This window comes from Prenolepis imparis, unplaced genomic scaffold (assembly GCF_030444845.1).
Source record: "Prenolepis imparis isolate NDT839.2.m4 unplaced genomic scaffold, iyPreImpa1.0 SCAF_13, whole genome shotgun sequence".
Classification (NCBI taxonomy): Eukaryota; Metazoa; Arthropoda; class Insecta; order Hymenoptera; family Formicidae; genus Prenolepis; species Prenolepis imparis.
This window is the reverse complement of record NW_028141171.1, coordinates 3,381,943-3,406,329: the sequence shown is the minus strand read 5'-3', so window position 1 is coordinate 3,406,329 and position 24,387 is coordinate 3,381,943. Positions and strand designations below refer to the sequence as shown.

The window sequence follows — 24,387 nt, the reverse complement described above, 5'->3', positions numbered from 1 at the left end:
TTATTTAATTTTATTTTGGACTAACTGTCAAACTGCTAACTGCTAATCCTCGCGATGACAGCCTTTCGATGCTACGAATATAACACACAACGCAATCGACAGAGAGCCAATCAGCATTGCGGAAAAGAGGCAACAATACACTTCGAGACTTTCGAGATGACTTCGATACATTCGAGTGGACTGCGATACATTCGAGAATAGACTTAACATGCCTTTTTTAAAGAAAGGACTAGCACGCAGCGCGCGCTAACGCGCGCGCTTTCTTCGATCATTACTTAAATTTAAATAATATAAAAAATTAAACAAAATCAAATTGTCAGTAAGCGATTAGTTATGATCTATTCTAATTGATTTGGGACCAACCTAATGAATTTAACTTCATCTTTGAGCTTGTTTGAGTGCATTTTCATCAAAAATTAACTCCAGCTTGATTATTTCGTTCTTCAAGTTATATGATAGGCATACCAATCTACCGTCATATATGAAAATAAAAACATTTCTTTTTGATAATGTATCAATTTTAAGACTTAATGCGATTTGATAGTATCCAACCAAGCCCAAAAATAATATAAAATCAATCCCATCCCGCTTAATTAATATTCACCCTTAATTAACTGAAGATTATAATAATTGTATTAAAATGAATCTGATATAACTTGAATAACGAAATAATCAAGATAGAGTAGAAATTTTTGTAAAAATGCACTCAACATGCAAAAGATGAAGTTAAATTGATCAGATTCTTCCCGAATTAATTATCATAATTAATCAGCTAACTAAGGGTGAATTCCTAATTATGCGAGAAGTTTCTCTATTTAAATTATATGATATGCCTATCGATTTATTAATTTATATAAAAATAAAACCTTTTTTTGACGATGGATTAATTATAATTGAAACATAATGCGATTTGACATGACTCAACTACACCCAAAAATAAGTTCAAATCAATCCCATCTTGTTTAATCAATATCTATATCACATAATTTTAATGGAAAAACTTATCGCTTAATTAATATTCACCCTTAATTTTTTGTTTAATTATGATAATTGATTTGAATTCAATCTAATCAATTTAACTTTATCTTTGTGCTTGTTTGAGTGCATTTTCATCAAATATTTAACTCCGGCGTGATTATTTCGTTATTCAAGTTATATGATGCCTATCGATTTATCGTTCTATATAAAAATGAAAACACTTTTTTTAACGATGGATCAATTATAAGACCTAATGCGATTTATATAATATAACATATATAACATATAATATAATATATATATATCCTTTTTCTTTTACTATATGTAGTAATTCATCAATAAATAAAACTTTTTTTAATCATTTTAAAGATTACTATATATTAACCATATAATTTATATACTAATCGTGTAAGTAAAGTATTTTTATTCTATTTAACTATTTTTTAATTTTTATATATGTATAAAAACATCGTAAAAATCGTCGACAAATCGCCAACTAATCAGGCTTTATTAGAAAGAGACGGAACTTTGCCTCTCACTTACTCATCCGGCTCCACTGCCATCAGCAATTCATCTTTATATCGATAGGTCGAACACAATCGAGCACGGCCGAGCGCTTACGGAAACGGCCGAGACGACGGAATATAAGCGAGCAGCTAGCGAGCGAGCAAGAAAGTCAGTCAGTCGCTCGGTGCGCGTCGTGTTGTAAAGAAGGGGGGTACTCCGTGTGTAGAAAGTTAAGTTGAGCCTCAGCTGTCGATCAATCTTGCCATGTGGTAGCGAATGACCAATTTTATTGTTTCTTAGGTAGGTATGTATATTTTTACTCTAGAAAATTATTTTTTTTATAAAAGAAGACGCCAAGTACACGCATGCTAGTTAAACAGAACTGTTAATCGTTTTGTCGCTATTTCTCTCGATTCGCTGAGCCTTTCTTTATTTGCTCGAAAAGGTCAAAATCTAACAACAGACCGTCCCGAGATGTCTCGACTGTTTCGTGTTTACAAAATGATTTTTCGGCTTCGTCTTTTTCGGTTGACATCGTAATATCGTTTATCGATTTTTAGAATATTTTTCCAACTCTTAAAATTTTAATAATTTATCGTTAACGGATTCTTATTTAACTGACAAATGTATATAACTATTGAAAGACATCAGTTGTTTAATTGATTTGCAATCAAATATATTGATATTGAACCGCTATTCAACAAATCCTTATAATATTGAACTCGCCGTTTCCTTAGTTTGATGATAATAAGGTATTATTATGATTCACTCACTGTAAAAAAATTTTGTGTAAAATTACAACTATTATAGTGGATAATTTTAAGACCCACTATAATAGTTGTAAATTTCCACGCGTTTGTAAATTTGCAGTATATACAAGTAAAATTAATTTCTTCATTTGTAATTAAGCTGATTGCAAAAATAAATTTACAATATGTATATAAAATTATAAAACGATAATATAAAAATATTTTTTATAATTGTATTATTAAACATATTATTAAACATATTATTATTAAACATATTATTATTAAACATATTATTAAACACGATATATAGAATATTACTGTTGTATTGAGTAATATTACAAAAATTTAGATAATTACATAAAATCTTTAAAATATCATATTATTTCGTAAGTTTCCATATAAAAGAAGATATATTTACATAATAAAAGATAAATCTACATAATTTTGTGGAATTACATAATTTCTGTAAAATTACATGATTTCTTATATTTACAAGACTAATCATGTAATTTTACACCTATTATTTGTGTAAATTTACTAAATTTTTTTACAGTGTGCATTCTCGACATAAACTTACAGGAATAAATGAAATGTTATCCTTGACACAAATAACATTGACGTTCCTGAACCATTGTTGACAATGTTGGTTTGCTTTGAAATCTCGATTCGAACGATTGTATTTGATTATCATCGTTTTTCTCATTGTTATTGAACCTTGACTTGTTCTCTCTGGAAATTTTGCTTAGAGATATTCTTATTCTTTATAGAATTTGACATCGGCGTTGCAAAAAATCAATCATAATATCTGTCGTCAAATTTCCTAACATCTCACGTTCTTCCCAAGTGTCTTTTAGTTAAATTAATTCTCGAAAAAATAATTATTTGCTGTAACTGATGCATCAACATCCGCGTACAGCTCTTTCAGTCAGTTCATTTTATATATATTAATATTATAAATAATACTAAACTAATATTATAATATGTTGCAGATTTTGCACTGCTAGGCAAAAGGAAGAATGATGTTGGCGCGCAGAATCGAGATGCACGGCCGGTTATCCCTTGAAGGTGATGATCTTTACATGATAGCGTGCATGCTTAACAAGGAAATTAAAAATGGACAGGAAGAAGGTTTATCCGATGCTACATATTGTAAGCAGAGCAAATATGATATTTCGGTAAGTAGATTTCGTAAGAAATCGACTAAGTTTTGATTGTTCTCATATGGACACTTCTTTTAAATGAGGATTTTTTTCGATATCTTTTTGGAAATTATTAAAAAAATAGTAAAGTTGTGTCAATAATATCATTATAATGTCTATTGATTACATATGTAGTTTATATTATATAATAATATATTAAAATATAATATTACAAAATATTAAAATATAATGTATTAAATATGTGAAAATATATTAATATTGTATATAAAAAATTGAAATTATTATCTAAAGATATATGTATATTTGATAAAATGATAAATGTAATAATTTTTTAAGTAAACTATTATTTTTATGAAGAAAATTTATAATGCATGTATATGTATATTGTACAGCACAGGATCTAAAAGTAGTTGATATTGTGCTGATAACGATAATACGCTGCTTGGCGGTATTATTTACTAATTTTCATTTCCGCAATTCATAAAGAATAAGATTTAAGTACATTTTAAATAAAACTAAAAATGTACTACACGTATTTAAAATTCTTTCTATTATTTTCACGTGTTTATCATGGTACAAATTATTATAAATGTAGGGATATTTAAACGATAATATAAAATTAAACTCTATTTTGTGATAATATGTTGAAATATAATTGAGAAAAATACAGAGTCAAATATAAAATTGCGAGATGTTCGATTTCCCGAATATATTTACTTTTTCGCTCAAGTCATATTTGTCTCGAATTTTCGAGCATTTATTTATTTGACCTCATCTGTCTAGTCATAAATATCGATCGTAAATCTCGGTCTTAAATCTTCGCTTCGACCTAACAGTCTTGTCAAATAATAATTTGCTCGATAATATTTTGCTTTTTTTTTCTTATAACACAGGTAGCTTTACTAGAAGTAAATAATCGTTAATAAGTACATTTGAAATAAATCCGTTTCTACATAAAATAAATTAATCTGCGTTGACAATATAATAGAATATACACATATATATATAGTCCATATAATTAAATTGTATATACATATACATATATTAATATAAACTATAAACCATAAATACTGACATTTTTTGTTGTTTGTTGGAATCAAACAGAATTCACGCTTTTTTTTGTAATTTTCCTTTTTCTCGAAATCCGAATGTGTGGGATATTTTATTTGAAGCGCAGAAAGCGCAACATTACAAAATTAAAGAGAACAGATTTGCAGGCAATGCCCGCTATTTTTTATATTCGAAATGTACAAAAAGCGCGAAATTTAGTTTATTTAAATATAAGAAGTTGTGTATAAAAAAACTCTAGTTTAAAAATATTATTGAAAATATTACTATATATATTACTTGAAAAAAAGATTTCAAACTCATCTCAAACGCAAATTTTTCGAAATTATACGAACGATAAAAATTATTTTGTCATATCTGAAAAGGGATATTCCAGCTTTCTCTTTTTTTTATCCTCTTTTATTATTACAGCCTTCTCGCGAAAGTAACAATATTGGATCGACTGAGCACGGACAAGATATTCATAATGCTGTCGTTATAAGAAAGATCAGAAACACTGAATGATAGAACGAATCAGGATGATTATCATTGCCGGCCCATTTATAGTGCATGACAACAGGTATATTCATATTTTAAAAAATTAAATAAAGTATTAACACATCTTACTTTATTTTATATTTAATAACGCAATAAATATAATATTAAATGATTTTTTCCGTTCTTCGATTCATTAGCTTTAGAAATGTAATATCATATATAGGGTGAGAGATGAAATCGTAAGTATAAAACTGCAAGAATCGTTTTGAAAAAATAATATAAAAAATAAATCATATTCTCTCGTCTGTATTAATTTGAATATATTTCTGATTTTTTGCAATTGTATTTTCTAAAAAAGAAAAAGAAAATTAAGTCTCTCGCATAGTTTCATTTTTAACAAACATATAAAAACATATAGTTATTTATTTAAAAAGTATACATTGCAAATTGCGAATTTTTTATAGTAAAATCCCAATAGTATGTTTTTTTTACAATTGACTTATCTTATTCTATGCATAAAATTATTAAAATAAGATAATTATAAAAAATAAATATATTATGAGATATTTTATATTTTCTGTCAAAATGCGTCAGTATAAAGCATAAAACATCTTATAAATCATCCATTTTTTGATTATGCTACTCTAACCATTTTTCACGCTTAATATTACAAGGAATTGATTTATATAAAAAAATTTTAGTTATTTTGTTTAAAAAAAACGATGATGACCTCAAAATCTCAAAAATCCCTTCATCAGAAATAAGATTGTATGTTTACGATAAAAAGTCTTCCTCGAAATTCTACTTTTGTATGAAACATTTTTTGATGGAAGCCTTGGTTTTCGAAAAAATAGCAATGCGTACTTAAAATGAAACACCTTGAATAATAATTACGATACTTTTTGCTACGATAATTTAAAACTTTTACACAATTGTATAACCTGTATTTGAAATACTGTATCAAGTGCTATGCTTTTATACAAATGGTTGGTATGAGTGATGATGTGTTTATGCATTTTATTATTACATGACAATGCTAATAATAAAAAGTGTGTATAAAAGATCGACAGTTTATACACAGTAAAATAAAAATCCAAAAATAAGTGGCATTATGAAGAAAAGATAATAAATGCGAAAATACTTAATGTTTCCTCGCCTATTTCTTCGCCACTCGCTGGATTGATATCTGGATATTTAATTTGAGAGAAGACATTATTGCAGTCACTTCGAGTTATTTCGATAAAAAACAAAGTTTTCTCTCGCTTATTTGTTAATGTAATGAATTATAATTATAACGTTTTATAATGTAATCATAAATCGCAGTATACGTAAAGCGCAGTTTTTATCTCCGAATTTTAATGATTTTGATTAAAATATTTATAATATCATGGTCTACATAATTTAAATTGTTATTAGAATTGCACTTGACAAATTCCATGGTGCATAAAACTAAATACAAGATGTGGAATTTCCGGATATGGAAATACTCTTCTTTAGGTGGTAAAATGTTTGCACTAACAATCGTTGGTGCTACCCTATTCGCTGCCGAACAATTGGTCAAAAATTATTAGACACTTAACAGATATGTGACTTGTGAATGTCGATTGTTATATTTCTACTAATTTTTTTAATATGCAGTTATAAAAAATTACGATTTTTACATTAAATCACTTATTTATCCAATTATTATTTAATATTTAGTAATTACATTATATACCACATTTTATTTTTATTTCCAAAATGAAATACAGGCATTTTGTTTTGGAAACTTTAAAGTATATTTATGAATTTTTAGAAATTTTTTAAACTACTTTAGGTGAAAAAAAGTGATAGAAGATGATATACCTAATGTTTGTACGGATAAAGTATTTTTTACATTGTATCGTAAGGATTGTGTATTTATATTTTTTTACGTAAGATAAAGGAAATATCTGCCTAACTGTCACTTAATACCTCTGTGGAAATTTTCCTGATCAATATAGAATCCCTCGGGTGTCGGGAGATTGGAAATTCTCTGTGCTATTGAGGGCCTCGAGGTGATAGTCAATTATGTCGTCTTTATAACATTTTATTCTGCGATGCTTGTCACTTACGTATTTTGGAGATTGATATAACTTTATTTGATTTGTCGTAGATTGTAAGAAAGAATTCTATATCGAAATTATGCTTTCTTTTTTGTACATTTTTTTTCTCGAAATCACTCCGTACGTGTACGTATTTTATTTTAAGCACAGAAAGCGTAACACTGCAAATTAAAGAGCACAAATTTATAGATAACGCTCGTTATTCGTCGAAAAAATTCGATACAATGAAAAATAATCAAAAACTGATATTATTTTACAAATACTAAAAATATATAAATATATCATTTTTTCGATATTTGAAATTAAAAAAAAAATCTAATTTATTTAAATATAAAAGAATTTGCATAAGGACTTGGTTTAAAAGTATTATTAAGACTTGAAAAAATATTTCAAGCTCATATCGAAGGCAAATTTTCCGAAATTATACAAACAATAAAAATTATTTTGTTATTTGAAAAGAATATTTTAGCTCCTTTTTCATCATCCTTTATTATTTTGTTACAGCTTTCTCGTGAAATAACAATACTGGATCGACGGGCAAGATATTCATAATGATGATTAAACGAAAAAGATCAGAAATCCTAAATGATATAGAACAAATTAGGATGATGATCATCGCTGGTCTATTCACAGTGCACGACAACAGGTATATTCACATTACATAGTCTTAATTTATTTTATATTTAATAACGCAATAAAATATAGTAATAAATGATTTTTTTCGTTCTTTGATGCATTATCTTTAAAAATGTAATATCGTATATTGGGTGACGAAATCGTAAATATAAAAACTACAGGAATCGTTTTGAAAGAATAATATGAAAGAATAAATCATATTCTTGTCTGTATTAATTTGGATATAATTTTGATCTTTCGCAATTGTGTACTTTATTAAAAAAAAAAGAAGAAAAATAAGCCTCTCGCATAATTTTATTTTTAACAAACATATAAAAATATATAGTTATGTTTTAAATGAAAAGTATACAGTTTTACATTGCAAATAGCGACTTTTTTAAATTCCCAATAGGACGTTTTTTTTTTTACAAAATTGACATCTTATTATTTTGCACAAAATTATTAAAATAAGATATTTATAAAAAATAAATGTATTATGAGATATTTTATATTTCCTGTCAAAATGTGTCAATATAAAGCATAATATTATTCATTTTCTCACTATACCACTATTTTTCACGCCCAATTATTACAAGGAATTGATATATATAAAAAAATTTTAGTGATTTTGTTTACAAAAATAATGATCTCAATATCTCAAAAATTCCTTCACCAGAAATAAGACTGTATATTTACGATAGAACGTTTTTCTCGAAATTCTACTTTTGTATGAAATATTTTTTATTCGAAAAAATAGCAATGCGTTACTTAAAATGAAACATTTTGTATAATAATTACGGGAGTTTTTGTTGCGTTACGATAATATAAAAATTTTATACAATTTTAGAACCTGTATTTGAAGTACTGTATCAAGTGCTACGCTTTTATACAAATGGTTGTTATGAGTGATGATGTGTTTACGCATTTTATTATTACATGACATTGTTAATAATAAAAAGTGTGTATAAAAAATGGAAAAGAGATGATAAATACGTTTATTTTACGTTTCTTCGTCTATTTCTTTGCCATTCGCTTTGGGTTGATATCTGGATATTTAATTTGAGAGAAGATATTATTGCATTCACTTTGTTTCATTTTGATAAAACACAAATACTTCTTTTCTCTCGCTTATTTATTAATAAACTATAATTATAACGTATTGTAATATAATTATAAATTGCAGTATACGTAAAGCCCTGTTTTATTTCCGAATTTTAATGATTTTGATTATAAATATTTATAATATCATGGTTTACATAATTGATATTGTCATCTCATTAAAATTGCACTTGACAATTTTCAAAGTGCATGAATAAAATAAATACAAGAATATAAGGACAAATTTATATATTTTATTTTATAAATACTGTGCATTAGGTGACACAATCGTCCGATATTGTATACATTATTTTATTTTATAATATAAAAATTCACTTTTTGATGTATATGTACAATTATTAAAAATTGTAATACTATAACATTTATGCTAACTGCTACATTATTTTGCTTGGAAAAAAAAGATGAAGAATTCAAAAAGCTGTTTAAAGCTGTTTAAGCTGTTTAAAACTGTTTAAACCTGGCAACTTACAATAATGCATCTTCTTCACCTACTTCTTTGTTAAAGATCAGATTGTTTATTTCAATATTTTCGTTTGCAGCTCAGAGTCAAAGCGTTGATGGATATGAGCATGTTGTCGAAAGGCACGGAGAAATCTCTATAGATGATACAGATTCGGATATGGAATTTCTGGATATCGAAGTATTCTTCCTTAGTGGTTAATCTTTTGCGCTAACAATTGTTTGCGCCACCGTACTCGCTGCCGCTCGCTACCGGATTTAGTCAAGAATCATTTGACTTACGAAGTACACGTGTGTGTGATTGCTATTTTTATCCTTTTTATTTTGATGTTGTTGACTTAGCAGCGTCTTGAGGAAAAAGACTTACCAGCATTTGAAACATAATGCGTGCCTTTAAATTTATAAAAATACCGACTTATCTTGCTATTATCGATTCATTTTGGACTTGTTAAAGTTATGTCATCTTCTACCTCCAAGTAAGTACACACTCTTAAGGTTGAATAAATTGTGCCATAAAAACAGCAGTCATTTCCAAAAGCTGCATTTTACAAGATTGTTCTAGAAATATATTCCACTCTTGTCTCGTTTTATGTAGTCTTTTATAGTAAGATCTTTTAAAAATTGCGATTTATGTACACCGCAATTTATGATTACATTATTATAAGACGTTAGTTATAGATAATTTACAAATAAGCGAGAGAAAGCTTATACTTTCTTTTATACACACTTTTTATTATTAACATTGTCATGTAATGATAAAATACTTAAACATATCATCACATACCAACCATTTGTATAAAAACGTAGCACTTAATACAGTATTTCAAATACAGGTACAATGTACAAATGCACGAAATTGTACAATTGTGTCAAATTTTATATTGTCGCAATAACGCAACAAAGAGTATCGTAATTATTATATAAAGTGTTTCATATTAAGTATAACGCATTGCTATTTTTCCACAGCCAAAACTTCTATCAAAAAATGTTCCATATAAAAGTTGTAGAATTTTGAGGAGAATGTTTTATCGTAAAAATATAGTCTTATTCCAGGTGGAGACATTTTTGAGGTAATTATAATTTTTTTAAAGAAAATCTAAAATTTTTTACATAAATTGATTCTTCGTAATATTTGAGATGTTTTATGGTTCATACTGACACATTTTTCCAATAAATACAGGTCACTATTAATCATTACGCTATGCAAAACTTCAGCAATCTATGAAAAAGATTCTGAAAGCTATAATACATTTTTTTATTTTTTCCCCCTACTTTAGAGGGTTATAACTCGGAGGGAAAGCATTTTTGGCCACTTTTATAGGAACTTTTTTCATATTTTAACCTCTGGAATACGCCCTTAAAATTTCTGACATAGTTTTAGAAACACCCTGTATAAATTATTTCGTAATATATTTAATTTTAAAATTTTATTTTAATAATTTATTAATTTAGTTTTAATTGGACGTAATCTTACATATAAATATATATATATAGATACAGGGTGAGTCATTTAAAGTTTTTTATTCCCTATAATAACTTCTTTATTTTTGAATGTAGAAACAAATGTTTCAGTCAAAAGTTGTATGGTTTCAAGTGGGACATAAGATGGTGGGGCAAAGATTTGATCTTGGATAGTTGTTTGAAGGTCACATGAAGATCATCTCCAATTTCTTAAATGGAACTTACTATTTTTATTGCATTATTCTTGTAGCTTATCTCGAGAGCTTTTCAGAACACTATAATAAAATATTTTTTTCTCAAGTACTTTTTGAGTTACAAGGTTTGAAATCAACAATTTTTTGACATAAAATGTAAAATATTTGTAAAATATTTAATTTTTGGTAATACCTTAATACTTTTATGCATGAAAAAATTAGACTAATCAATTGGTGTAAAGAAAACAGATAATTGTTTGAAAATAAGTATGTAATTTATAACATATATAGCTGTGTACTTTTTTTTTAAAGTAACTATGTTTTCTTTCGATGGTTTGGATTACGGTGAAAATTCCGAGATGGAAAAGAACTGAGGAGTTGATCACTCAGCGCGGATTGTATTGTGATATTTATTCTGCTACTACTGACGCTAATGGCTAGTTAATCTTCTTCGAGGAGATAGAAACGACTTAATTGCTAAAGGGATGAGATTCCGATAAAAAAAGAAGGGATATATCTCGAGATATATAAATCTGAGGTAAGTTTCTCTATTTATATAATTATTATTATTATTATATTATACAATTCTGTAACATTTATGCTAACTGCAAACATTATTTTGCTTGGAAAACGGGATAAACAACTCAAAATGTTTAAAGCTGGCAACTCACAATGTTGTTGAAAGGCACGGAGACATCTCTGCAGACGGGGTACAGATTCGGATATGGAATTTCCGGATAATGGAAATACTCTCCCTTAGTGGTATAACTTTTGCACTGACAGTTTACGCTGCCGTACTCGCTGCCGCTCACTGCCGAACATTTGATCAAGAATCATTTGACACTTAACAGGTATGTGGCTTACCAATGTCGATTGTTACATTTCTACTTATTTTTTTAATAAGTTTTTATTAAAAATTACAATTTTTTAATTAATTAATTGTTTAATTAATTGTTATATTCACTCATTTACCCAATTATTGTTGAATCTTCGGTAATTAAATGATATTACATTTGATTTTTTTTGCAAAATAAAGGACAGAAATTTTGTTCTAGAAACTTAAAAGCATATTTATAAATTTTCTGAAAAAAATTTTTTGAATCACTTTAATTAAGATAAAAATTATTTTGTCATATCTGAAAATGGATATTTTAGCTCCCTTTTTCTCACCTTCTATTATTACAGATTTCTTGCGGAAGCAACAATTAACAATATTGGGTCGACTGAGCACGTACAAGATATTCATAATGCTTATATTATACGAAATTTGAGAAATTTTTTCAAGTAAGATTTGAAGAAAATAAACAAGAGAATAAAAAACCCAGATACTTTCATCAAGCAATGTCATATATATACATATATATATGTATATGAAGGAAATAATAATTTAGTAGAATATATCTCAAAAATAAAATACAACGTGCATATTATTGATACGATAGAGAAAAATGTGATTACCAAATCTACATAAAACAAACTAAAAATTCTAAACAATCTATTAAATTATAGAATATATGATAAAAAGAGAAATATATAAAACGAAAGAAACATATTTCAACAGAAAACTGTCCGTCTAATACGTGAGAGTAAAATCGTTAGTATGAATCGAACTATAAATGTGTATATATATTGGTCGAGAAAGTATAATACACATAATATAGTACGAATATAAGAACGTAATGTAATGCAAAAATGCAAAAATCGATCATTATCATAAGGAACGTAACAACGCAAGCACCATTCCAAGTAAATAGAGCCGTAAGAGATGGATGTATAATACAATTTCACAAAGATTTGTTATTAGAAATGCATTATATACGTTTAAAACTTAATGAGGAAGATATCAATGACAATCACTTCCGTGACAGTTTATTAAATGAGTTTAACTATTTCCTTACACAGTCACCACGGTAGAATTTCGATATATATTATAGTATTAATTTCATGGATTAATGTACTTATTGTATACTGAATATATAAATTTTTCAGAAAAACCGATTACGATTTAATTGAACATTATTGCAATATAAAGAGATCTCACTATAAAAGACTACGTAAATCGAGACAAAAATGGAAAATATTTCTAGAACAACCTGACGAAATGCAGCTTTTGAAAAAGACTGCTGTTCTTATGGCACAACGTATTCAACCCCAAAGACGTGTATCTTACTCGGAGATAAAAGCATTATTAGATAATTTGGCACATGTACCTCATGTGCCAAATTATCTAATAATGCTTTTAAGATCAGACTTAAGTAATATTCGGCAATATGTCAAACTATATTGTGATATTTTGTCCTTTTCTAATCATGGCACTGAAAACAATACAAATTATATTAATATAATTTGTACAGATATGAGTCAATGAAATGTTTTTTTATTCATTGACAGAAACAATTATATAGTTTCTATTTTTTAATTTGTGTGTAATTAGAGCTGTATCCATATTTAATAATTGCTCATGTTTAATTTTTTCCAGATTTGGGATGAGATGGAACAATTACTTAAAATAATGGTACAAAATAGTATTACAAAAAAAAAATCATAATATAATAAGACAATAAGAGTTTAAAACCTATGGAACATAACATGACTATAACGGATTCTCTTTAAAATTATTATTAATATAATAATAATATAGAAAATTTCTGTGCAAAGTTTCTCTCTGATAACACGTATAATTACGAATTATAATTATCTTTAATTTGACCACCTCTAGTTTAATTCGTTTTAATAGTTTATTTAAGCATTTATTGACAAAAAATATGAAGTCTGATCTTAGCGTTCCTAGCTCACATTTTGCTTTAAAAAATAGTTTAATACAATACTCAAAATATTGCGGTAAGAATGATACACAATAGTAATTAATCTACAAATTGCTGTAACGATGTGATAAAAATTATACCGATATGCAGATACACATGTTATGTCGTTGAATCTCTGTTGTAATTTTAATTTTAACAATAAACAAACATATTACATAATTTTTACCAGAAATAATAAAATATATTATTTAGAAGAAAGATTATATTATTAAATGCGTCCTTATTGAGAATATTCTTTGTTTATTTTACGATTTTCCTTTGTGCACAATATAGAATAATATTATATTTTGTTTTTATTTATTTTGCTCTCTTTTTTAATTTAATTATTTAATTTATTTTTTTTAGTTATTTTAAATTTATATCACATTATTATATTAAATTTATATACATTAAATTAAATAAAAAATTAATAAAAGAATTAAAATAATACAAAAAATTAAAAATTTATACAAAAATTAAAAATTAATTTTTTAATAATTAATAATTGTATATTGAAGAAAGAAAAGACTTGTCACATAATTTCTATTAAAATAAGATGTCAAAAATTATTTTTTACAGAAGCAGTAATTTAACGTTTTTATTTAATATATTTAAAAATACATGGCATGCAAGTGTATAACTTTTCATGTGAAGCAAAATGTCTTCACACATCTGTCTTTTCCTTATCTGTTTACTTTTTATTCATCACAAACGAATTTGCAAGAATTCCACGAACTCCCAAGCCTTTTACTGCGAATAGAGAGCCAGCATAGGGAGTCTCCTTTAGCTGTTGTTCAGTTAAAGGAAAGCTCGAGGTAGTCACATACAGAATATCAAGAAGTGGACCACCAAAGGTGACACTGCTTACATTTTCAGCTGGAATCTTAACTTTTCTCAACACTTCTTGTGTTTTTGGATTCACCTGGATGACCTAGATAAAACATTTTCATAAATATCAATATAATCTTCAGTAAACTACTTTATATGCTATATATATATATATATATATATATATGTATTTTATTAATTGCCAAATTTGTCTCTACATTTATTTATATATATTAAACGTGTTCTGAGATACTTGAAACATATTTAATTAATATCTAGAAAAATATTAATTTTATAAGGAAATATTTCAAATGAAAGGAATATTTAATAGTTATAAAACAACTTTGCTATATATAATCTTGCTTTCAGTGATAATAATTATCATTTTTTTATCGATATTTACTATTTAGAATTATATAATAATGTCACAGAACAAGTCCCTCCTTGCACTTTAAATTCATGATATATATCATATACTTACATGATATCCTCCCCACACTGCTATCCAAAGATTGCCATCTGTATCTATGGTCATTCCGTCAGGTAGTCCTTTCACATTAGCTTTACTCAAGTCAAATGCAATCCTCTTATTAGCTGAAAATATAGAAACACATACATAATTCTTGAAATTTGTTTCTTAAATATATATAATTTTATATGCTTTAATATTTTTCATAATTATATTTCAACTTTTGGTTATATACGATTTTTTTCATAATGTAATTTTAAATGGAGAATGTTGTAAAGTCCCTTACATATTGCGCCACTTTTCGGATCATAATCGTATGCTGCAACTTGACGCGTAAGTGTATCAATGTAATAAAAAATGTTGTCCTCAACATTCCATGCTAATCCATTACTTACTGTAACAGAATTTATTTCCTTTACGGATTTAAACGTATCATCAACGCGATATAATGATCCCTGTTTAGGAGCTACCTCTCCATTAACTATATTCGCCATAGTACCTGTTGGAAATATAATTGTGATATAGATAATATTTATATTGCATTGCAAAAAAAATGGATTTCTATTCGTAATATTTTCAATTTACCGAACCAGAATCTTCCAGACGGATCTACTTTTCCATCATTGATTCTTGTATCATTAGAAGAAGGTTCAATGGAAGATAGTACTTCATATGATGCTTTCTCCTCATCCTTATCTCCAGTCCAGGTGACAAGAATAAGATCTTTGTCAGAGCCTGCTATAAATTTCTCACTCGAATCAGCCACAGGTATAACAACTCCGACAGGGCCATGTCCTGAAGAAATATTTTTTTTTTTAAATCGTAGTACATCTGATCTTATAAATATAATTGAATTATACGAGGGCAGTTCGATAAGTCAGTGACTTTTACAAGATATGGCACTCAAATCGCAATCTAATTTTATTTCTGATATTTACCATCTTATTTAAGTATACACACCAAGTTTCAAGTAGATATGTCAAATAGAAATTTTTTGACAGCGTTCTAAAGCGGATAAGTTTGTGTTTTTTGCTAAAATGGAAAAAAGTGAATTTCGTGTGCTAATAAAACATTACTTTTTGCGTGGAAAAACCATTAAGGAAACTGAAGAAAAGCTAAAAAAGTATTATGGGGACTCTGCTCCGTCGCATGGAATGGTTCACAAGTGGTTCACTGAATTTCGTTGTGGTTTTTGGTCGATTGTGAGCAAGCGCGGCACCCATCTGGCCGACAGCTTCTTCATGCCCAAATGTTTATGCAAGATATTAAAAACATGTTCGTTTGAGATGTTTACCATCTTGGCTATCTCGCGTATCTTCACTCGATGGTCGTCCAATACAATATCATGGATTTTATTGACTGTTTCTTCAGTTGTGACCTCATTCGGACGTCCCGGGCGCTCAGCATCATTCGTGCTTGTACGACCACAACGAAATTCAGTGAACCACTTGTGAACCATTCCATGCGACGGAGCAGAGTCCCCATAATACTTCTTTAGCTTTTCTTCAGTTTCCTTAATGGTTTTTCCACGCAAAAAGTAATGTTTTATTAGCACACGAAATTCACTTTTTTCCATTTTAGCAAAAAACACAAACTTATCCGCTTTAGAACGCTGTCACAAAATTTCTATTTGACAGATCTACTTGAAACTTGGTGTGTATACTTAAATAAGATGGTAAATATCAGAAATAAAATTAGATTGCGATTTGAGTGCCATATCTTGTAAAAGTCACTGACTTATCGAACTGCCCTCGTATAATCACGATACTTGCAAAAAAAGCATAGTCTTACCTATATAGGCACTGGTTATAACACCTGTCGCAGGATCCAGTCTACGTATGTACTGATTATGTATATCAACAAAGTACAACTTTTGAGTTCGATGGTCCCAGTGAGGACCTTCGGTAAGGCCATAGGGTTCCGTCAGTCTCTCTACTTTTACAGCTTCTCTATAAAAGAATAATAATACACACATATTGTACATCATGTAAAGCTTAAAAACTGTTTACAGCTTGCAAACAAATGCATTTTATACTTTATGTAACATAATTTTCCACACTCATTATTATCTCATCCTTTTTTTTTAGCTTTAATTAATAATTTAATATTATAGTATACCCACAATATAATCGAATGAAAAATGAAAATATCTTTAGTATTAAACACAAGTGACAGAACATGATATTAATCTAAACACAAAAGATTATAACACAAACATAATATCTAAGAAAATAATAAAATAAAAAATAGTATTAAACACAAGTGGCAGAACATGATATTAATCTAAACACAAAAGATTATAACACGAACATAATATGTAAGAAAATAATAAATAAGGCTCATTATTTTTTCTAACTACATTTATATCTTCCACATTTAAAAGCAATATAAATAAAAAAAAAAAATTGCGAGAAAGCGTAAAAAAGAGAATAAGTCTATTTCGCGCCGCACACATTTTTTGCACTTTTCTCTATACTTTTATTCTCTCTCTTTCGCTTCATTTTTATTGCAAAAAAAAAATTTAGAGAACGCGGATCTGTTAAAACGAGTTACATATAAAATTATTTACGTTGTCATTGTGTCAATCGCGCTTTGCGAGAAAAGAGTCGAAAAATCAATTTGTCGGCGAAGAAGCGACGAGTTGCGCGTTTGGATGCTGACGAACTTCTACCCAATTCAAGATTATGAATAATTGATGAATTATATAACTCGCGCGCGGTGCGGGACGGGATCGCTAACAAACTGTTAATTTGCTCGACGATAACTAGATACTGCACGGGAAGAGACACAGATGCGGCTATTTAATGAACGCTATTATAAGCCGATATTTATTTTTCAACTTGGAGGGAGAGTTGTTATCGATGATTGCTTCGCGTTACATTTTACATTCATAGCAAAACTTTTTTATAAATCAGTTTATAAATAAGGCGGTACATCATATACATATTACAACACATTTCGAAACTTATTAAGGAAATTGAGAGAAATTCGTAATATTTTTCAAACATGGAAATCTTAGGAAAATGTGTAAATGAAAATATCGCGTAAAAATTGCATTTAATAATATAATATATTACATAATAATACACGTTTTTTAAATATATGATTTAATTTTCTTTAGATGAAAGAATAATGTTATTTCGATATTACAACATTTATAAAAGATATATAATACTCTTATATTACAAAATAATTTATTTTTTCATTATTTGTATTTGATTGTGCGATGGTTGTTTGTGATCTGTGATACAAGGTCTTAAGACGCCTCTGAATAGTGTAAAAAATAAGATAAAATAGTTATTTTTTTTTAATTAGAATACTGATAACCAAATCAAAGTTTTTTGAAAAAGACGGATGTGATAATAAAAAAGCTCTATATCAATGAGACCAATAATGGTGCTTATTTCTTGACAAATAGGATGTTGAGAAAAATAATTAAGATAACAGCTTAAAAAAAAGCTAACGGAATAATTATTTTGAAATACCACATGTTCCTTTTATCTCGGAGCAGTTTAAAAAGATGGTTAAAAACTTCAACGTTCGCATGACTTATTTTCTTACGTCTGGGCTTACAAACTGAGACGAAGGACACACTTAATATTATATACTGCATCTCACGACGGAAATATTTGTCTATAGGCCGGTTTTATATTTATTTTTATTTTTACTTTTATATTTTATATTTTTGTTTTATTCCTGCAACATTATTATTTTTGTATGACTATTTTTGCGATCGAGAAAAAATTTATAATCGTATTCGGCTCTTTACAGCGTACGCAGTGTTGTAGTTAGATGATTTTAAAATTAGCTAGATAAAGATGAGATAAAAATATGTAAATTCATCTTAGATAAGATAAAGATGATTTTATTTTAAATATATATAGATAAAAGATAAAATTATATGACGATTTATCTAGATAACTTCCAGATAATATTATTTTTAAAATCGCTTATGTAAACAGTTAAAAAATGTAATGTAAAATAAAAAAATTAAAATTATAGATATAAAAATATATTTATAGTTTTATTTATAAGTTTTTATCGTTTACTGCTCAAGTTCTATTACTTAAAATATTTTCATGTGCTATGAAACTCTAAACCAAATTATCTGAATATTATGTTAGATAATTTAGTAAAGATAACACTTTTTTTTATCTAAGATGCAGATATAGATAATACATTTTTTAATTATCTATATAAAGATAAGATAACCAAAATTTCATCTAGATGATCATCTATATATTAAATCAAGGCAAAAAATGGCAAATGCCAAGGCAAGCAATAAATAAGACGCGTGTATTGTAAAAGTAAATTAAAAAAACGATTACATAAATAAATTTGCAGTCAAAAGGATAAAAATGATAAATAACAAAAAATAGTTACTCACGTCATCTCCGAGCAGTGTGGCGAATTTAATGTGTGGCTTCCAATACATTACACAGGCTTCATTGCATGTATATATTTATTCTCTCTTACAAAATTTAATGACCTATAATGAGACAAGCGGAGCAACATGTGCTAAAAATTGAGAAGAAAGATAAAAACAGATTTTATAATTAAGAGACGAAAGTAGACATATAATTAAGAGAGATGCATCTTACAAATAAATGCAAAGAATAGACGCTGAGAATAAAAGGCATTTGGTGAACATGATTAATTAAACTTTAATTAATCATGTTCACCAAATGCCTTTTATTCTCAGCGTCTATTCTTTGCATTTATTTGTAAGATGCATCTCTCTTAATTATATGTCTACTTTCGTCTCTTAATTATAAAATCTGTTTTTATCTTTCTTCTCAATTTTTAGCACATGTTGCTCCGCTTGTCTCATTATAGGTCATTAAATTTTGTAAGAGAGAATAAATATATACATGCAATGAAGCCTGTGTAATGTATTGGAAGCCACACGTTAAATTCGCCACACTGCTCGGAGATGACGTGAGAGTTAATAACTATTTTTTGTTATTTATCATTTTTATCCTTTTGACTGCAAATTTATTTATGTAATCGTTTTTTTAATTTACTTTTACAATACACGCGTCTTATTTATTGCTTGCCTTGGCATTTGCTATTTTTTGCCTTGATTTAATTCTTTATTTAGATAACAGCAACACTGAGCGTACGACATAAATTTTGAAACGTTTCTTTATAGTTTATATTTTCACGCTGATGAAGGTCTATTAAAATTGCACCGAAACGTTCGCAATTTGTGTAATATGTTAAAATAAAATTAATTCTTTGCGAACTAAATTGCTTGCGTTGCTCATATGGCCTTTTTTCATCCTTGTATTTTTAAATTGAAGAGCAAAAATATTCAGTATACTTGTATTTATTTAAATGAAAAATCCCTTTTAATTTTCGACAAAAAACTATTTTCTAAAACTTTTACACTTATTTAGAAACACTTTGTATAGCATATAAACGTCAAATATTACGCCTAGCAGATATATGTGTAAGATATTAACATTTTTAATACAATATTAAATATAAATAAAGCGATGTTCTCTCTATAACAGGCAGAAGAAATAGGAGACGAAAGAGAAGATGCACGAAGAGAGATTATCTATATTCTTAAATATAGGGGAAAGTAGGATAAAATCGAGTAGGCGGGTCAAACCGAGTACCTCTATTTCTTCGTGATAAGTATTGTCGTTTGTGACCAATTCGTGTTATTAGTTGTAAATTGACGCCATTATTATTCTGAGATGAACTGTGTCCACGTATACACGATACTTCTTTTTTGAGAGAAGTTTAAAGTTTTCGAAACAAAAAAGATCGATATCGGAGCAACAATCAAGTCGTCGTGGACTTTTTCTATACGAAGCATCTATTTTGATAAGTGCAAAACTGAATTCTGTACATATTAGAAAATATAGATCGCATTAGTTTTCATCATTTCTTTTACGTCGAAATATACAGCCGCTGTGTTTATTATTTTCCTCGTGTTGGGGCAAAACCGAATACAAAAAATATAAAATTAAAAAATGAAATAATAAAAAAAGCAAGAAGACAGTTTATCTTTAGAAGAAAAAAAATGTAGCCTGCATCTTTTGCAATAATTTGCAATAATTACTTAACATATCAATCGAAGGCTAGATACAGTGCATTACATGCCAAGAATGGGTTCACGAGTTCTGCAGCTATGTAAAGCAAGATATTTGCTTTTTTTGTGATTTTTGTTTATACAATAGAATACACACAGAGAGAATTTTCTCTTAAAATTTACCCTGAAAATCATGGTAATCGTGAGACAATATGGTATGGAAAAAATTTTTTAAATATGTTTGACTAATTTTACCATACTTTTAGTGAAACTATACTTTTAGTACAATTAATCAAACACTTTCCCCTACCTATATTTAAAATCTTTTTATCTATCTATATCATTTTATCTATCTATTTCTATTCCTCTATTTTTTCCTCATCTCTATCAGGTAAAAATAATGTTCGTAAAAATTCTGTATAAGTCAATCGTGAAAAATTACGAGTTTTTAACGAGATTAATCTGATATCAAATAATGATTTGCGAATTATAAGTGTCGCGGTAATATAGATTTTTGCAGAATCTATATTTGCAATACAATATAAAAATATAAATATTTTTCGATGATTATATATATTATTATTATTTAATTATCTTATTATTGTGACTGAATATTTTTATTTATATAACTAAAGTAACTAATCTAATAAATCGCACAATCAAATGAATACAATCCATAAACATGATAATTTGTATGATAAGGCAATTATCTGTCTCGAACTTGTTAGTTTTTTTTAAATTTTATCTGATAATTCTTAATTTTTATCTGAATAACTTTGGAATTTTACTACACATATATCTATATTTGCACACAAATATGCACACACGTATATTGATATAATTGTCATAACTTATCTATTGCCGATTAGAGAAAGATTATAGAAAGAATTACACAATCGCAAATATTACAATAAAAGCGTGAATATTAATAACTGTAATCTTTGCAGAATACCTTTAAATTAACAAAAATAAACAAAAAATATTTAAACAAATAAAAAGCTTATAGTGTAGTGTAAAACAAAATTAAAGGAATTAGTGGGCTAACTAATAAAACAAAAATATGAGGTGTCATGACAAGTTTTTAATTTATTGCTTATTCAAATGAACATAATAAATCAGTGAATAAACGTGATAAGTGAATAAACATAATAAATCAGTGAATAAACGTGAGTAAACATTTCAACCTTACTCAGTCTTCCTTAGTACATAAATATATGAAAAAACCTAAAGATAAAACATACAATATAAAAATATAGAAATTACTTCACATTTTTGATGGCGGAAACTATAGATATTAAAATAGATAGTGATTATAGAAGTCAAAGTTAAATAGTAAAATAAACTGGTTCAAATATTCACTTACAATCATGCCAAATTAAAAAGAAAAAAGAAGAAAGTTCTGGTAACACGTCTCTGTCTTCCTATATGTGACAAGCAGTGTTGGGTATAGTATCTAGATACATGCATCTAGATACATTTTGTGTATCTGAACATGTATCTGAGATATATTTGAATTGAAATATCTGTATCTGTATCTAGATACAAAACATATATATTATCTGAATTGCTTTTTTCAGATATATTTTTAGATACATTTTCATATATTTCTTTGAATTGACCAATTCTGTAAATTTTTAAAAGATCAAGACATCGTAGAAATAGCTGACAGTGTTATCGGCATTTATCAGACAAGTAAAAAGCTCTTGCATCAATATATCGCACATTTTCCTCATATGAAATATTTGTTTTCCTCATACACTACCGTCAGAAAGTTTAAGACCAAAGTATAATAAATAAAGATCCTTGCGAGAATAATTTATTTTTACACGTTAAAATATGACATTCCGCTGATTGTTTCTTTTTTTATTAACAGCTAGAAGATGTTATAACACCATAAAAGTAAAAATAGTTTGCATTATTTTTTGGGAAGAAATGATATATTTTTACAAATTTTTTTGGTCTTAAACTTTTTGACAGTAGTGTACATTTGTTTTTAAGTTTAAATTTTAACACAATTATATATCGTCATCAACACCGGTTGAGCGATTATTTAACATTGGTGATCAAATTTTGTCTATAATAATATAACTTTATTATATAATATAGTATCACGGAGAAATAGTTTGAGTGACGATATCTTTGAGACATTTTTGATGAGTTTAGACTAACGAATAAAAAATGTATTCAGTATATTTTGTGCATATTTATCATTATTATGATAAAATATAATTTAAAAGTATCTGATATGTATCTGAGATATTTTTAAAATATCTTAGTCTCTGTATCTATATACATTTTAATTTGTGTATTTGTATCTGTATCTATATACATTTTAATTTGTGTATTTGTATCTGTATCTAGATACATTTTTTCATGTATCTATATCTGTATCGAGATTCGTTTTAAATGTATCTTACCCATCACTGATGGTGATGACAAGTCTCAAGAACATTTATTATGTTCATTTGAATAAGCAAATTAAAAAATTGTCATAACACCTCATATTTTTTTTCTCGTTAGTGGGCCCATTAATTCTTTTAATTAGCAAAAATAAATTCTGTTAAACTAATTTTAGTTTAAATCATCAAGCTGATATAATAAGAAAGAAGAAAAATATGCGGAATAAATTAATTGAACATTGATAAATTTGTACGTGTTGTGTTGGAATATAAATTAAAGAGAAACGTATTATTATACTTATTTAAGCATATTATTTTATTTATGAGATTTTATGAATTTTTATTACCACTGTTACAATCAATAAATAATAATTCATTAATAACTATTATATATTAATAATAATTTAATAATAATTTAATATATGTATATATTATTAATTATTTCACGGTTTTTCTGTTTTAATATATATGTTTTAATAGGTTTTAATATGTTCAATTAACAAAATAATAATTATTTAGTTGAATAAAGGTTCAGTCAATAAGTTAACAAATTTTTTTCAATGTATGTTCTATATGTGCACCGGAAATTACGTCATAGAGAGGCGAATTAGTAATACCCATAAATATTCGTATTATAATACGTAGTATATACTTGACGTATTTACTTTTTTTTATAATTATCAATTTGAAACAGTAATTTGTTTTAAAAAAACGATATTATTAACTTGAAAGCATAATACACAAATGTAAAACATAAAATGTGATGTTTTAAGAATATTTTTCAAAAAAATATTTTTTAAATATTAAATATTTTTGAAAAATGTTTTTTCTATGCAGCTTATTTCACTGCGTTGAATTAACCAATCAATTGCTCCTTTTATTTTGATTGGTCAATTCGAAACTCTTTTAAATGCGTAATGCACCCACACAAAGTATATATATATATATATATATATATATATATATATATATA

At 27.1% G+C, this 24,387-nt stretch overlaps 1 protein-coding gene and 1 long non-coding RNA gene across 8 annotated transcripts; one reads left to right on the top strand and one right to left on the bottom strand.

Annotated features, from left to right (window-relative positions):
- The first annotated feature begins 1,657 nt into the window (after window positions 1-1,657).
- Window positions 1,658-13,043, top strand: LOC145944563 (uncharacterized). 7 transcript variants are annotated; one of them, XR_014426698.1, is made up of 10 exons: window positions 1,658-1,785; window positions 3,224-3,383; window positions 4,874-5,021; window positions 7,528-7,669; window positions 9,297-9,692; window positions 10,183-10,286; window positions 11,184-11,409; window positions 11,531-11,722; window positions 12,057-12,781; window positions 12,861-13,043. It is a non-coding gene; the product is annotated as an uncharacterized LOC145944563 (long non-coding RNA). The 7 variants fall into 7 exon arrangements; XR_014426701.1 differs by having other exon boundaries at window positions 3,224-3,299; window positions 9,297-10,286; XR_014426700.1 differs by having other exon boundaries at window positions 9,297-10,286; window positions 11,557-11,722.
- A 1,198-nt stretch (window positions 13,044-14,241) lies between these two features.
- On the bottom strand, window positions 14,242-17,765 carry LOC145944564 (regucalcin-like). Its single transcript, XM_083052963.1, has 6 exons — window positions 17,542-17,765; window positions 16,764-16,921; window positions 15,558-15,767; window positions 15,259-15,471; window positions 14,985-15,097; window positions 14,242-14,606 (listed from the first exon to the last, which is right to left on the bottom strand). The coding sequence occupies exons 1-6, from the start codon at window positions 17,547-17,549 to the stop codon at window positions 14,367-14,369; spliced, it is 942 nt and encodes a 313-aa protein (XP_082909089.1). The 5' UTR covers window positions 17,550-17,765; the 3' UTR covers window positions 14,242-14,366.
- Window positions 17,766-24,387: the final 6,622 nt, after the last annotated feature.

What these genes read in the sequence shown, in the direction of transcription:
- LOC145944564 (XM_083052963.1), bottom strand. An exon ending in TATAACCAGTGCCTATATAG is followed by an intron (nt 15,768 to 16,763) that starts GTAAGACTATGC and finishes ATATTTCTTCAG; the next exon opens with GACATGGCCCTGTCGGAGTT. An exon ending in CAGTGTGGGGAGGATATCAT is followed by an intron (nt 14,607 to 14,984) that starts GTAAGTATATGA and finishes TGTTTTATCTAG; the next exon opens with GTCATCCAGGTGAATCCAAA.